This window comes from Macaca mulatta, chromosome 9 (genome assembly GCF_049350105.2).
Source record: "Macaca mulatta isolate MMU2019108-1 chromosome 9, T2T-MMU8v2.0, whole genome shotgun sequence".
NCBI classification, from domain to species: domain Eukaryota; kingdom Metazoa; phylum Chordata; class Mammalia; order Primates; family Cercopithecidae; genus Macaca; species Macaca mulatta.
The window spans coordinates 114,993,057-115,008,563 of record NC_133414.1 but is presented as its reverse complement, the minus strand read 5'-3'; the positions used below and the strand labels follow the sequence as shown (position 1 = coordinate 115,008,563).

The 15,507-nt window shown below is 41.5% G+C and overlaps 1 protein-coding gene and 1 non-coding gene across 4 annotated transcripts; both read right to left on the bottom strand.

Moving 5' to 3' along the window:
* Nucleotides 1-556: 556 nt before the first annotated feature.
* LOC114670157 (U6 spliceosomal RNA) lies at nucleotides 557-661 on the bottom strand. The gene has a single exon (XR_003719645.2). It is a non-coding gene; the product is annotated as a U6 spliceosomal RNA (small nuclear RNA).
* A 3,761-nt stretch (nucleotides 662-4,422) lies between these two features.
* BORCS7 (BLOC-1 related complex subunit 7) lies at nucleotides 4,423-15,507 on the bottom strand. Of its 3 annotated transcripts, none has more exons than NM_001194906.2 (6): nucleotides 15,296-15,507; nucleotides 8,605-8,667; nucleotides 8,461-8,504; nucleotides 6,875-6,895; nucleotides 6,126-6,185; nucleotides 4,423-5,650 (listed from the first exon to the last, which is right to left on the bottom strand). In NM_001194906.2, exons 1-5 carry the CDS (start codon nucleotides 15,434-15,436, stop codon nucleotides 6,134-6,136), a joined length of 321 nt encoding a protein of 106 aa, NP_001181835.1. In that variant the 5' UTR covers nucleotides 15,437-15,507; the 3' UTR covers nucleotides 4,423-5,650; nucleotides 6,126-6,133. The 3 variants fall into 3 exon arrangements, with proteins under 3 accessions (NP_001181835.1, XP_077800963.1, XP_028709026.1); XM_028853193.2 differs by having other exon boundaries at nucleotides 4,917-4,986; nucleotides 15,296-15,461; XM_077944837.1 differs by having other exon boundaries at nucleotides 4,842-6,185; nucleotides 15,296-15,461.

Here is a 15,507-nt window from a genome sequence, read left to right as displayed (position 1 = left end):
AGCTTTGGCCCGCAAGTTTCTTCGTGCCTCTTTGAAGTAAATTCCCTCTTCCCACCCCCAGCTCCTGGGCAACCACAGATGTTTTCCCTCTCTATAGTTCTGCCTTTTCTAGAATGTCACATAGATGGAACCATTACAGTATGTAGCTGTTCCCAGTTTATTTTGGGTTGTATTTAGGAAAGCAGCTTTGCTAAATTTATTTTTACCTATAGTAATTTTTGGTCAATTCACATGTATTTTCTAGGTATTGTTACTTCATCTTGCAGAATTTTTTTTTTTTTTAATTTTTAAATTTTTTGAGACGGTCTGTCACCCAGGCTCAACCTCCCAGCTCAAGGGATCCTCCTGCCTCAGCCTCTCAAGTACCTTGGATTACAGGCGTGCACCACCACACCTGGTTAATTTTTGTATTTTTTTGTAGAGATGGGATTTCACCATGTTGTCCAGGCTGGTCTCCAACTCCTGGGTTCAAGCGATCCGCCTGCCTTGGCCTCCCAAAGTGTCTGAATTACAGGCATGAGCCACAGTGCCAGGCCCGAAAGTATTTTTTGTTTTTTCCAATATGGACTGCATCACGAATTTGCATGTCATCCTTGCGCAGGGGCCATGCAAATCTTCTCTATCATTCCAACTGTAATATATGTGCTGCCAAAGCGAGCACCCGAAAGTATTTTTAAATTATTTATTTTTACTTCCACAATTATACGCGTATATCTTACATCCTTTTGTGGTTGTGACAAGCATTTCTCTTTTTATAAATTAAAAAAATTTTTTGAGACAGGGTCTCGCTCTGTGGCCCAGGCTTAGCATCACTGCACAATTATCTCTGGATCCTTCAACTCTAGCTTCAAACCATCCTCTCTCCTCAGCCTCCCCAGTAGCTGGGACTACAGGTGCAAGCCACCATGCCCAGCTTGTAACGATCATTTCTATTCATTAGGACAGTAAGGAAACAGGGAGATCCAAGTGAAAGGATATTTAAATGGAATAAGTGGACTCCTTTATTCACTTTTCAGTCTCAACTGCCAATAATACAAATATCTGGTTGATATCCAGCTAGTAAATTTTCATCTTCCCTGATGTCAATTAGCTGTTACAAATTAATAGAAAGGTGGTATCTTTTATATTTTTAACAAATTAACCCCACGGAAATAATCCTTGTTGGAATATTTCTACAGGTTGGAATATTTCCAACTAGTATGTGTATAAAACTTAGTGTTTTTATAAGTATCAGTTTTTGGGCAATCATAGAATGGTGAAAATGCTCCTAAATATTAGTTTTCAAAATATTCTCTTCATAAAATGAGTTTCTTTAGAAAAACAGTTACCTTCTCATAGTTAAAACGATATCTTTATCTTAAAACGGCAGATTAGTGAGAGGTCAAGGAAACGGCTCTATCATTTTTCTCTTGTGCTTGTTTTGTTATCTTTAATTTATGGATTACTTTCAAGAATCATTTGACAATCCTTTTTTTTTTTTTTTTTTTTTTTTTGAGAGGGAGTTTCACTCTTGTTGCCCAGGCTGCAGGGCAATGGTGCAATCTCGGCTCACTGCAACCTCTGCCTCCCCAGTTCAAGCGATTCTCCTGCCTCAGCCTCCCAAGTAGCTGGGATTACAGGCATGCACCACCATGCCTGGCTAATGTTTTGGTATTGTTAGTAAACACGGGGTTTCACCATGTTGGTCAGGCTGGTCTTGAACTCCTGACCTCAGGTGATCCGCCTGCTTCTGCCTCCTAAAGTGCTGGGATTACAGGCGTGAGCCACCACGCCTGGCCAACAATCCTTAAATCTACCTACTCACACACAGATAAACTGCAATGAAACAAACCACTGTCAAGTTAAATTGAGTTATTCTCACTTTTCCTTCATGGTGTCTGGTGTGGGGGCTAATCTTGGATCAGACTGTGACCATCAATCATTCTGATTGGTCAGTGCCTCACCACAGGTTTTGTGAGTTAGTTGTTTTACTATCACCCCTGCTAAATGACAGGAATGCTATATAACTGTATACTGGGTAGAACAAATTAGGACTCTCACATGAAGTCGTATTTTAAATATTGGCAAAAGCTTTTTTTTTCTTTTTTTTTTTGAGACGGAGTCTCGCTCTGTCGCCCAGGCTGGAGTACAATGGCGTGATCTCGGCTCACTGCAAGCTCCGCCTCCCGGGTTCACGCCATTCTCCTGCCTCAGCCTCCCGAGTAGCTGGGACTGCAGGCACCCGCCACAACGCCCGCATAATTTTTTGCATTTTTAGTAGAGACAGGGTTTCACCGTGTTACCCAGGACAGTCTGGATCTCCAGACCTCGTGATCCGCCCGCCTTGGCCTCCCAAAGTGCTAGGATTACAGGCATGAGTCACTGCACCCAGCCTCACAAAAGCTAATTTTTTTAAGATAAAAAATTAACATACATAGAAATTTTCTTCCTTACCCTTCAATGGAGGCCTGTGCACACCGTCACACATTCTATCTTGGAAGCTACTGGCGTGACAATTCCAGGATGATCCAGAAAGGCAGATTTTTGTTAATTATAGAGAACTATCTTTCAAGAAGTGGAGATTTCCAAAAGGATCAGCACCCCTAAGTAAAGGATTCCCCAAATAATGTAAGCAGAAGCCAGATGAATGACTGGATGATGGCTCACCTGAGATGCAGAAGCAGGGGCAAATGGATTGGATTCAGCTACTTCCAAGATCCGTTCCTTTTTTATTATTACTATTTTTTTGAGACGGAGTCTCGCACTGTGACCCAAGCTGGAGTGCAGTGGCACGATCTCAGCTTACTACAAGCTCCACCTCCCAGGTTCACGCCATTCTCCTGCCTCAGCCTCCCGAGTAGCTAGGCCTACAGGTGCCTGCCACTATGCCCTGCTAATTTTTTTTTTTTTTTTGTATTTTTAGTAGAGATGGGGCTTCACCGTGTTAGCCAGGATAGTCTCGATCTCCTGACCTCGTGATCTGTCCGCCTCAGCCTCCCAAAGTGCTGGGATTACAGGCATGAGCCACCACACCCGGCCATAGATATTTTCCCTTTCTAAGAGCTCTTTAGTATTATGTTGAAGACTAGTAATGACAGGGGGCACCCGTTTCTATGCATAAGGAAACCAGCAGGTAACAGAGAGCTAGACTAGTAGTCAAAAGACCTGCCATCAAGCTCAGTGACCTTGGGTAAGTCATTTCATCTTTCTGGCTGTGTTTGTTTCATCTGTAAAACATGGGACCAGAATTTAAGAACTTTTAAGGCCCCATACAGTTCTAATATTCTGGGGTTATATGACTCTTCTTCATCAAATATTATGTTGGGTTTTAAAACATACCCTTTTAAAAAATTCTTTTTGTTTAGTTTTTTTTGAAATAGAAAGTGTATTTTAAATGCCTTTTTGGTATATATTATAGTGATAAAAGATTTTATTACTTATTAACGTAATGTGTTTTGTAACTATTACATCAACTTTGAAGTTCTGGAGTTACATGAGCAATTATTCAAAATATTTCTCTATTCAGTTTTTTAAGATTTTATTCAGATTTTTGCATCTATACTCATAAAAAAATCACCTATATTATCTTACATCCTCTTGCATCATCTTTCTTACATCATTTTATTTTTAAAATGAAAATCCTGTTTACTTCATTAAATGAATTAGTGTCTTATGATCATTTTCTATATTTTGGGAGTGTAGGTTCTTTTTTTTTTTTGAGATGCAGTCTTGCTCAGCCTCCCAGGCTGGAGTGCAGTGGCTCGATCTTGGCTCACTGCAACCTCCACCTCCTGGGTTCAAGCAATTTTCCTGTCTCAGCCTCCCGAGTAGCTGGGATTACAGGCGCGTGCCACCGTGCCTGGCTAATTTTTGTATTTTTTAAGTAGAGATGGGGTTTCACCATGTTGGCCAGGCTGGTCTCCAACTCCTGACTCTGTGATCTGCCTGCCTTGTCCTCCCAAAGTGGTAGGATTACAGGCATGAGCCACTGCGCCCAGCCAGGAGCGTATGTTCTTTGACAGTTCGGAAAAGTCTCATGAAAGCCTTCACAAGCAAATGCCATTTTAATTGGTTATTCTTAGTTTGTGGGTTCTCATAACCAATCCGGAATATTCTCCATTAGGTTTCAGTTTTGTAATTTTTTATCTTTATAAGGAGCTGGGCATGTATTAATCAAATTTTTAGCAGCAAATTGATAACTTTGTTCAAATCTAATTGATTTTATATATTGCCTATTCAATTATGAATTTACTAATTTGTCCTTTTCTGGCTGAGCTGACACTTTACCAATTTAATCTATAAGAACTACTTAATACTTTTTATTTTTTCTAATTTATTGTTTCTAATTTGTTTAGTTTTATTATTTCCATTTTGATTTCTTTCTAAATTCTAACTATATACCCCTTTAAAAAAACAAAAATATTTCCACCCTATCCCTAATACAGAGATTTAAAGCATGATAATTTTCTTATAGTATTGCTTTGGTATTATCACATAAATTTTCTTGCATGGCATTTGAACATTTATTATTTTAAAAATATTATCTTCCAGCACATCCTCTACAACTTAGACGTTACTTAGCGAAGTATTTTTTTCCATGTTTTTGATCACCATTTAATTCTATGTATGTTGTTTATTTCTATAAAAAAAAAATCAAATAAAGTATACATTTCCACCTGTTCTCACATTTCTGGCTACTTTTCTTTCATATATTTTGTTACAATGTTCTCTAGTGACTAAATTCAGTACAAATACATTTTCATTATTTAATATAAATTTTATCTTATATTTACTATTAAAATTTTGATTGTGAAATGTATATTTTATCACATACAATGTAAGCAATTGTTGCTTCTTTAATATTTGTTCCAGCATGAAGAAAACTTAGACCATCCCTTCATTTTAATTTTTTTCCAACTTAAGTATTTCTTTGCTTCTTGTAATGACTGCACTTAGCTTTGTTTTCTAAATTAGTGGTCTTCCTTTTCAAAGGTAAACTGAATCCATCTGTATTTAATAATACTGCAATTAATACATATTTACAGAATTAGTACATAAATTAATGCCTTTTCAGATCCTTCACATCTAGCTTTTTTACCTTAAGTTAATATCCGTATGTATGAGAAATAAACATAATCTGATATGCTTAGTTAACTTGATGACTGGACAATAACAATATGAACTATATTGGATTCACTGTTACTTCCTCTTTGTTCCAGCAGTGAAAACAATATTTTCTTATGTCAGATTTCTCTCAATCGCTTAGTAAATGAAGACCTGAACTAGAACAATATAGAGTCCCATTTTAAATTTAAACAAAGATATTCAGGTTTGACCACAGACTCATGGTAATGTCATTTTAAAAGATGGATCCAATGAACACAGACAAACATCAAAGTTTTCACCATGGCACAACCCTCTGCCGCAATCACTCATAATAATTCAACTACCTTCATATTTGGCAGTAACGTCATGCAAGTGAATTTGCTGATGATTAGCAAAATTACAAAATCAAAGTCAAGGTCACTTAATCAAGAATTACAGCAACAAAGAAATTCTAGGAATGCAGGTCAAGGCAAGAGGCTGCAGCTGGCCTGATAATGGTACCACTTGCCTAATGTTCATTTAGGAATTTGCTATCACAAATAAAACACATACCTCCTCTGAGTTACTAGAACAGAAAAGGAAACAATCAGGTATTACTTCTCACCATTATACGACCATGAAATTAAAATATTTCCTTAATAATGATTAAGAGAAAAAATCATTGTTATGTGTTCATAATAGAAGCTCTATTTCTGAATTTAAAACACTACTCAGTATTTGCTTAAGTACTGCAATTCAGACAATATAGCTTTTGACATATTAAAAGTTCTATGGGAAAAACTAAAAGCTCTTTTAATTTTGCTTTAATATCAAACTAAACACAGCAGCTGAAAGAATTCAATAAGAGCATGGGTTAGTCCGATTCAAGAAGTGCCTCCAAAATTCAACCACCTCGCTTCTTCTTAGGAGAAACTGTACATCAACACAGAACTTTTCTAACTTAACTTTTGGGGAAGAAAACAGAAAACCAAACCCAGAGGAGGGTTGTATAAGGTATTTACTCCTCAGCATTAGGCAAAGGAGTGCTACAGCACTCTTACATGTCATTCTATTTCAACAGATGATTCAACTGGTCCTGTAGATCTGATGACTGTTCCACACTAGAATAAGAATAGAGACAGGGTTTATCTGAAATGAGCAATAATAAAGACATCTTTGTACAACTATTTACAAATTTTTTTTTCATCACAGACAGAGTCTCACAATGCTGCACAGGGCAATCTCAAACTCTGGGCTCAAGCAATCCTTCAGCCTCAGCCTTCCAAAGTCCTGGAATTACAGGCATGAGCCAGCCACTACACCTGTCCTGTAGAAGCTATCTGTAGTTTAATGCATAAATACTGTTGCATGTAAATCAAAATTGGTATTAGTCCAGTTGGGTCCTAGAAGTGTTTAAACTCTGATGAAAGGTTTGCAAAGCCAATTAGTAATGTAAACAATATTGCAAGGGACAAATTTAATCCATTTTAGAAAACAAGGCTGTTTAATGGTTTTTCCACATTTACTCTGTTTAATGAATATTAGCAACGTAAAAGATTTTCTGCTTCTTAAGGTTGGTCTCTATACCCTGTAACTTTTAGAAAGTTTTACTATTAATAGCAGTGAGTTGAGTTACTGCACACCTTTGAAATATGCTGTATTCTTTAAATCCCAAGTGAGTATCCCATAGCATATTTCAATTTGAGGGCATATGTCAACCAGTGTTTTGTATTGATCCTGGACCCAGCAGTATAATTCCCCCAGCCTGCTTCAGTTGGTTCCCTACTCCTCTACCTTTGGGGTTACTTACTTCTTCTGAATAGCTTCTTGCCTAAATCAGAAAAGGAAAGAGGAAAATACACATAAGTGAACTAGTAGAAATTTCATTTATGACCAGATATATGCATATAGGCAGAAGAAATTTCAGCTTATGTCACATTCTGTATTTCTGTCCATCCTATCCTAAGATTGTGCTATTGAACAGGGATTCCTATCTGAGTGCAGAGCTGCTGAAAAGATGGATTCTAAACCTAAACAGATAGTAACACTCTCCCAGAGTGAGAAATGTGGTCCAACAAACTACATGCATGGCTTAAAATTAGTCTGTGTATACGGAATCAAATGGTCACATACCTAATATGTAGATACCCAAAGAATGACTATGACAAATGTTAGCTATTTAAATATCAAAGAGTGAAATTTCTAACCATATATATATATTTTTTGAGACAGTCTCACTCTGTCACCAGGATGGAGTGCAGTGGTGCCTGATCTCAGCTCACTGCCACCTCCATCTCCCAGGCTCAAGCAGTTCTCCTGCCTCCACCTCCCGAGTAGCTGGGATTACAGGTGTGTGCCACCATGCCCAGCTAATTTTTGTATTTTTATTAGAGACGGGGTTTCACCACCATGTTAGCCAGGCTAGTCTCGAACTCCTGACCTCAGGTGATCCGCCCGCCTCAGCCTCCCAAAGTGCTGGAATTACAGGCATGAGCCACTGTGCCCAGCCTCTTTTTTTTTTCTGGAGACAGAGTTTCACTTTTATCGCCCTGGGTAGAGTGCAGAGGTGCGATCTCCGCTCACTGCAACCTCCACCTCCCAGGTTCAAGCAATTCTCATGCCTCAGCCTCCTGAGTAGCTGGGATTACAGGCGCTCACCACCACATTCAGCTACTTTTTTGTATCTTTAGTAGTGAGGGGTTTCACCATGTTGGCCAGGCTGGTCTTGAACTCCTGATCTCAGGTGATCTGCCCTCCTCGGCCTCCCAAAGTGCTGGGATTACAGATGTGAGCCACCGCACCCAGCCCCTAACCATATATTTCTAACAGGTACATAAGTATAATATCAAGTACATAAAATACATAACAACATTAAATAAGATGAAGAGCAAATTATAATGGAGAAAGGGGGGGCATCTTATATTTCAAAATTCCCTACATGATTTATATGTAGCAGGTGCCATAGTTACCTACGTACCATGTAGGATATAGGTGTGTTAAACTTGATTCCCTAGTAGAGGACCCAACTTCCCAGGAGAAACCTTGGGCACAGTCAGTCATCAAATACGGATGAACTGCCTCATAGGTGCCAAGTACAGTGCTAGCATGGTCCTGGCATGGGCCCTGCCTTTACAGGGTTTACAGTCTCTCTCTGAAGAGGCCTCAATTTAACATGGGGAGGTTCATAAAAGGTGGACTCTGCTCCTGATTCGCATCCCTTACCCCCACTTCTTCTGAGTCTCAGGCATCTCTGCCATTGAGAAAAGTCATCCTTGGCCACCCCCACCCTTACTCCCACTCTGGCCTCCATAGGAAAGCGCTGAAGCACAAAGGCCATGAAAGCAGACTAGGGATAACGATTCTGCAGCAAATAGTTGCTGGAGGGGGCATACTCACTGGTATTGAAGATGTGTTGTTATTATTGCCATCTTCCTTAAACTCTGCATAAAAGAGAGAGAGATAAATAGAACATTCCACTTTCCTGTGGCCACACAAACTATATACATAAACCCAAATAATAAAAAAAAAGTTGTTTCTTACATCTTCTGAGTGCAAGATGGCATCTTCCTGTAGTACCATGTTTCGAGCTGCCTGACCTAGCAGCTGGAACACAAAAATAAAATGGTAATAATCAAAATCCCCAAACTTCCTGTAATCTTCTGTCTGCAGCTGTTCCACCACTACCCTCTCTCCTCTCCCGCTCCTCCACCCTATACAACCACAAACACTCAAAATGTAATGGAGGATCATTTTCTATTTGTTCATGTTGAAAATTCATTTCATTGGCACTATGGCAGTTCTGGCATGGACCCGACATCTGTTTCAAAGGCCACCCCCTGAGAAATCAAGTGCTTCCTAACTGCTGAGCTGTTGGCACAGTGTATTCATTAAATGCTAAGAGAAGTCTGCAAAAAAACTTTGGCACCACAAGTTCAGTGAGAGAACATGACTCTTGATTCTTTAAAGGCAGATTTGAGATTTGGGGTGGTTTGAGAGTAGTAAAGGCACAAGAGTTAGAATGGGCTGAAAAGAACAGAGGAATATAGCTATTTAGAAATGAAATAAGAGAAAGCCAGGTGCAGTGGCTCATGCCCGTAATCCCAGCACTTCGGGAGGCCGAGGTGGGCAGATCACTTGAGGTCAGGAGTTTAAGACCAGCCTGGGCAACATGGTGAAACCCCATCTCTACCAAAAAATACAAGTTAGCTGGGCATGGTGGCGTGCGCTTGTAATCCCAGCTACTCGGGAGGCTGAGGTGGGAGAATTGCTTGAACCCAGGAGGCGAAGGTTGCAGTGAGCCAAGATCGCACCACTGTACGCCAGCCTGGGCGACAAAGCAAGACCCTGTTTCAAAAAAAAAAAAAAAAAAAAGGAAAGAAAAAAAATGGAATAAGAGAAACAGTGGGAGGTGTGGGGAAGCCATGAGGAGAAGCTCAGGGATTAAAATAGGGAACCACTCCATAAAAGATGACCAGACAGGGCTGGGAAAAAGAAAAGAAAGGAGATGGCCAGGTGCAGCGGCTCACGCGTGTAATCCCAGCACATTCGGAGGCCAAGGCAGGCGATCACCTGAGATCAGGAGTTCAAGACTAGCCTGGCCAATATGGCAAAACCTCTCTACTAAAATTACAAAACTTAGCCAGGCATGGTGGCACGTGCCTGTAATCCCAGCTTCTCAGGAGGCTGAGGTAGGAGAATCTCCTGAACTTGGGAGGCAGAGGTTTCAGTGAGCTGAGATTGCACCATTGTACTCCAGCCTGGCAACAGAGTGAGACTCTGTCTCAAAAAAAAACAAAAAGAAAAGAAAAAGAAAAGAAAGGAGAAATGTGCAGGCAGAATTTAATGAGGTCACTGAGTTTAATGGGTCCTGAGACCAAAAGAGAAAAGCAGAGCTTGGATTCTACTGGGTGGCCTACAGTCAAGGAAGAGCTGACTGCATTACCACTGAGAGGCAAGTAGAGACCAACAGAGATTCTTGGCCTAATACTGCACCCTGCTCCTAAATCCAGCCAAGTAAAAGGAGTTACTGCTATATGTATCCTACCAGCCCTTCCCTGTTCTCTTGGGTCAGGGAGACTCTGGTGGAAAGGGTGGCGTGATTTCAAAGTAACTAGGATTGCCAGATTTCTTCCCCTACCCAGGGCACCTTTATTTATAAGTTTTAAAGTTAGTAACCCTTTCTGGACGTCTAAAGTCAAAACAATAAAATAGGACTTTCCGTCTTGGTCCCTCCCTTTCTTTCCCTGTTCTCTCCCCCACATGCATAGTTATTTTTTTATTTTTTAATTTTCATTTTTTTGAGACAGGGTCTCACTCTGTCACCCAGGCTGGAGTGTGGTGATGTGATCTTGGCTTACTGCAACCTCTGCATCCCGTATTCAAGAGATTCTCCTGCAGCAGCCTCCTGAGTAGCTGGGATTATAGGTATATGCTACCACGCTTAGCTAATTTTTGTATTTTCAGTAGAGACAAGGTTTCACTGTGTTGACCAGGCTGGTCTCAAACTCCCGTCCTCAGGTGATCCACCCGCCTGGGATTACAGGTATGAGCCCCTACACCCAGCCTCATGCATAACTATTTTTATTAGCTTTGTGGTTTTCTTTCCATTGTTCCTTTTTAAACAATGGACACATGTATTTCTTTTCCTCCATACCACCTTCCTACTAAAATGTAACATACTATGTGTACTTGTTTACACCATGCACACTATGTGTGTGTGAGAGTGTGTATGTGTGTGTGTATATATATATATATATATTTTTTTTTTTTTTTTTTTTTTTTTTTTTTTTGAGATATGGTCTCACTCTGTCACCTAGGCTGGAGTGCAGTGGCACCATCACTGTTCACTGAAGCCTCGACCTCCCGGGCTCAGGTGATCTTCCACCTTAGCCTCCAGAGTAGTTGGGACTACAAGTGCACGCCACCATGCCCAGATAGTTTTTGGTATTTTTTTGTAGAGATGGGTTTTTGCCATGTTGCCCAAGCTGGTTTCAAACACCTGGGCTCAAGTGATTTGCCTGCTTCGGCCTCCCAAAGTGCTAGGATTACAAGCATGAGCCACTGCACCCAGCCTACACCTTGATATTTTCACTTTGCAATAGATCCCTGAGGGCTATCTGCAGCAACACATATTGATTCTCATATTCAATTGCTATCTCCTATTGAATCCATTGCTCTTTTACAACTGCAGAGTACCACACTCTATAGGTGACCATAAAGTTATTCAATCAGTTATCTGCTGAGGGATTTGGGGGCTGTTCCCAGTCTTTTTGCCACAGTAAGTAGTGGTACTAAAAATTCTCATATCTTGCATCTTATAGCTTTTACTGTTACAAATATCTCATATATTTGCATCTTTTTGCCAGCATATATTTGGGATAGACTCATGTGATTATGGGGTTTTAATTTTGCTACATATTGCCAAATTCCTCTCCTTTAGGGCTGTACCACTTTGCATTCCTCCTGTGGCTACTTTTAAGGGAAAACTTCAAACTCCTATAGATGGGAGATGGTGACTTACAAACCGATGGCAGAAAAAAAAAGGGTTCTAACAGAATCTACTTCATTCACTTATTCATTTAACAAACATTTGTTGAGTGTTTAACATATGCCCTTACTCCGGTTAAGAGTGATAACGGGGCTCACAATCTGGAGGGGATACAAAGGGAACACAGGCACTTAAATCACCTTACAGTAAGTGCTGATGGGGAAGCATTGGCTGCTCTGGGAGCATGTAGTGGGGCAGGAGGTATAACCGATTACAGGGGTAGGTATTCAGGAAAGGTTCTTAAAAGTGACTTCTAATCTGAGACTTAAAAGTTAGGGTTTAGAATTAATCTTGTGTGTGTAATTCTAGAGAAAAATGGCATGATCCATTTTTCTGTTTTAGAAATGTGGTAAGCAGGTGGAGTAGAGTGGGGAATGAGGCACAGAGATTGGTTAGGATGACATAGCAGTACTCTAAGCAAGCAATGAGGATGGCCTGAAACACAGAAGTAGCTGAGAAAAAAAGAAACAAAGGATTTGTGAGACATTTAGAAAACAGACTGGATGGGAATTGTGGTTGCCTTGAAGGCAGGGGCTGTTGTAAAGTAAAGCCAAGGCCTTTCCTTGATATATTCATTGGCATTCTGCTTCACTTTCCTACATAAACCGACCAGACACATAACATGCCATATCTGAGATTTCTAGTTTTGCTTTCTTTAAAATGGAAGAACATCTTGAATACACCTGAACAATCTTCACTACAGAATCTTTTTAGATTGCTACAAATTTTTCTCCCAGGCTTTTACCATTAACTTGTTCATAATTAACTCAATAACAATTTGTCTTAGCTACTCATCTTCAACAAGTGTTTCTGATTTTCAACTTAGTTTTCATACCAATAGCAACCCTGTTTTTTGGTACTCATATTTCATCATTCTTCGTATTATTTCACTAAATTACATAGTTGCAACTGTAAGCGTAAGTGCCATACACACATTTAAAAATTTTTTTTCATTCTTTTTTTTTTTCTTTTTTTACAGAGACCAGATATCACCATGTGGCCCAGGCTGGTCTCGAACTCCTGGGCTTAAGCAATCCTGCCTTGGCCTCCCAAAGTGTTAGGATTACAGGCATGAGTCACTGTGCCAAGCCCACACACACATTATATTTAGAAAAAAACACAGTGGACCCTCACTAAGCACACAACTCAAATGGAGGAGCAGAAACACAGGCATGCCAAGAGACAAGCCTATGAGTCATAACCACTCATTGTGCTGTGGGCAAATGTCCGTGTGTTTCTCCTCACAGGCTCTCTCCCCAGAGAGCCCTTCCCTGATCATCTGTTTAAGACTAACCCTTTCCGCCGGGTGTGGTGGCTCATGTCTGTAATCTCAGCACGTTGGGGGGCCAGGGCGGGAAGGATCACTTGAGGTCAGGAGTGTGAGACCAGCCTGGCCAACATGGTGAAACCCCATCTCTACTAAAAACACAAAAATTAGCAGGGCATGGTGGCAGGGGCCTATAATCACAGCTACTCAGAAGGCTGAGGCAGGAGAATCACTTGTACCCAGGAGGTGGAGGTTGCAGTGAGCAGAGATCGCACCATTGCACTTTAGCCTGGGTGACAGAGCTAGCAAGACTCCTCCTTTGTCTCAAAACAAACAAACAAAAATTAACCCTTTCATCACACTCTATTCCCAGATTAATTTTGCTTCACAGGATTTACCACCACCTGATTTTTTTCGGTTTCATTTGTTTATTGTCTGTCTCTTCACTAAAATGTAAACTTCCTAAGTAGAGGGATTTAGTTTATCCCTTGTACCTAGAGCAGTTCCTGGCACATAGCAGACACCCAATAAGTATTTGTTAAATGAATACTGTGGAATGAGTGTTTTACACATGAAATTCTCAGTTAATCAAACAAAATAGCTATGTGGAGACTGTTTAAGAAGCAATGCTGCCGGGCGTGGTGGCTCCTGCCTGTAATTCCAGCACTTTGGAAGGCTGATGCAGGCGGATCACGAGGTCAAGAGTTCTAGACCAGCCTGGCCAACATGGTGAAACCCCATCTCTACTAAGAATACAAAAATTAGCTGGGCGTGGTGGTGTGTGCCTGTAATCCCAGCTACTCGGGAGGCTGAGGCAGGAGAATCGCTTGAACCCAGGAGGCAGAGGTTGCAGTGAGCCAAAATGACGCCACTACACTCCAGCCTGGCAACAGAGCTAGACTCCGTCTCAAAAAAAGAAAAGGAAAAGTATTGCCTTCAATTAGTCATTCTAAAGACTTCATGAATTAAACTCCATAAAAGACAAGTGTCCAGCACATATAAAATGCTAAATAAATGTATGTTTATGATGAATATGTTCAATATTTATAGGTGGTTAACAATAAACACCTCTAGTTGAAAATATAATATATATACATATACATGTATATATTTTTGAGACAGGGTCTTGTTCTCTGTCACCCAAGCTGGAGTGCAGTGGCACAATCTTGGCTCACTGCAACCTCCCCCTCCCTGGTTCAATCTATTCTCCTGCCTCAGCCTCCTGAGTAGCTGCGATTATAGGCGCCCGCCACCACGCCTGGCTTTTTTTTGTTTTTTTGTATTTTTAGTAGAGAGGGGTTTCACCGTGTTAGCCAGGATGGTCTCCATCTCCTGACCTCGTGATCCACCCGCCTCGGCCTCTCAAAGTGCTGGGATTACAGGCGTGAGCCACGGCGCCCTGCCTCTCTCTGGCTTTTGTTGTTGTTGTTGTTGTTTGTTTGTTTGTTTTAGACGGAGTTTCGCTCTTGTTGCCCAGGCTGGAGTGCAATGGCGCGACCTCGGCTCACCGGAACCTCCGCCTCCCAGGTTCAAGCAATTCTCCTGCCTCAACCTCCCCAGTAACTGGGATTACAGGCTTGCGCCACCACGCTTGGCTAATTTTTTTTTTTTAACTAGAGACGGGGGTTTCTCCATGATTGTCAGGCTAGTCTCGAACTCACTACCCCAGGTGATCCGCCCGCCTCGGCGTCCCAAACAGCTCTGTTTTAAAGCACAGGTTCCCGGCCGGGCGCGGTGGCTCACGCCTGTAATCCCAGCTCTTTGGGAGGCCGAGGCGGGCGGATCACGAGGTCAGGAGATCGAGACCATCCTGGCTAATACGATGAAACCCCGTCTCCACTAAAAATACAAAAAATTAGCCGGGCAAGGTGGCGGGCGCCTGTAGTCCCAGCTACTCGGGAGGCTGAGGCAGAATGGCGTGAACCGAGATCGCGCCACTGCACTCCAGCCTGGGAGACAGAGCGAGACCTCGTAACAACAACAACAACAACATAAATAAATAAATAAATAAATAAATAAATAAATAAATAAATAATAAGTAAAGCACAGGTTCCCAGGGCATCGTTTCTTCCTCCCACCCTCACGCACTATCCCTAACCAAAGAGACTACACACCCCAGAATACGAGACTTCGTAACAACAACAACATAAATAAATAAATAAATAAATAAATAAATAAATAAATAATAAAGGACAGATTCCCAGGGCATCGTTTCTTCCTCCCACCCTCACGCACTATCCCTAACCAAAGAGACTACACACCCCAGAATTCAACGCGCGCCTTCGCGAAGACGACCTACTCATAGCGAGTACTTCACAGCATACAATTCCCAGGCTGCAACGCGACCTCCTTCCCACAGCAACGAAAGGGTGCGACTCCCCGGACTATCAGGCCGGGACAGTCCACTCCCAGCTCACCTCGGAGCTCCGGGAGCCCTTCAGCACCTGCTTGGTGAGCGCGATGACGTCAGTACCACAGGTGGTCACCTTCTCCGTGAGAAGCCCCTTCACGGACTGACCGAATCGCGCTTGAGAATCTGGCGTTCCAGTCGCCATCATTTCAACTAGCGAACGCCTCCGCACTGGCGATGGTGAGTCGCGGGGGCCAAAAAACAGGCAAAGCGGAAGGA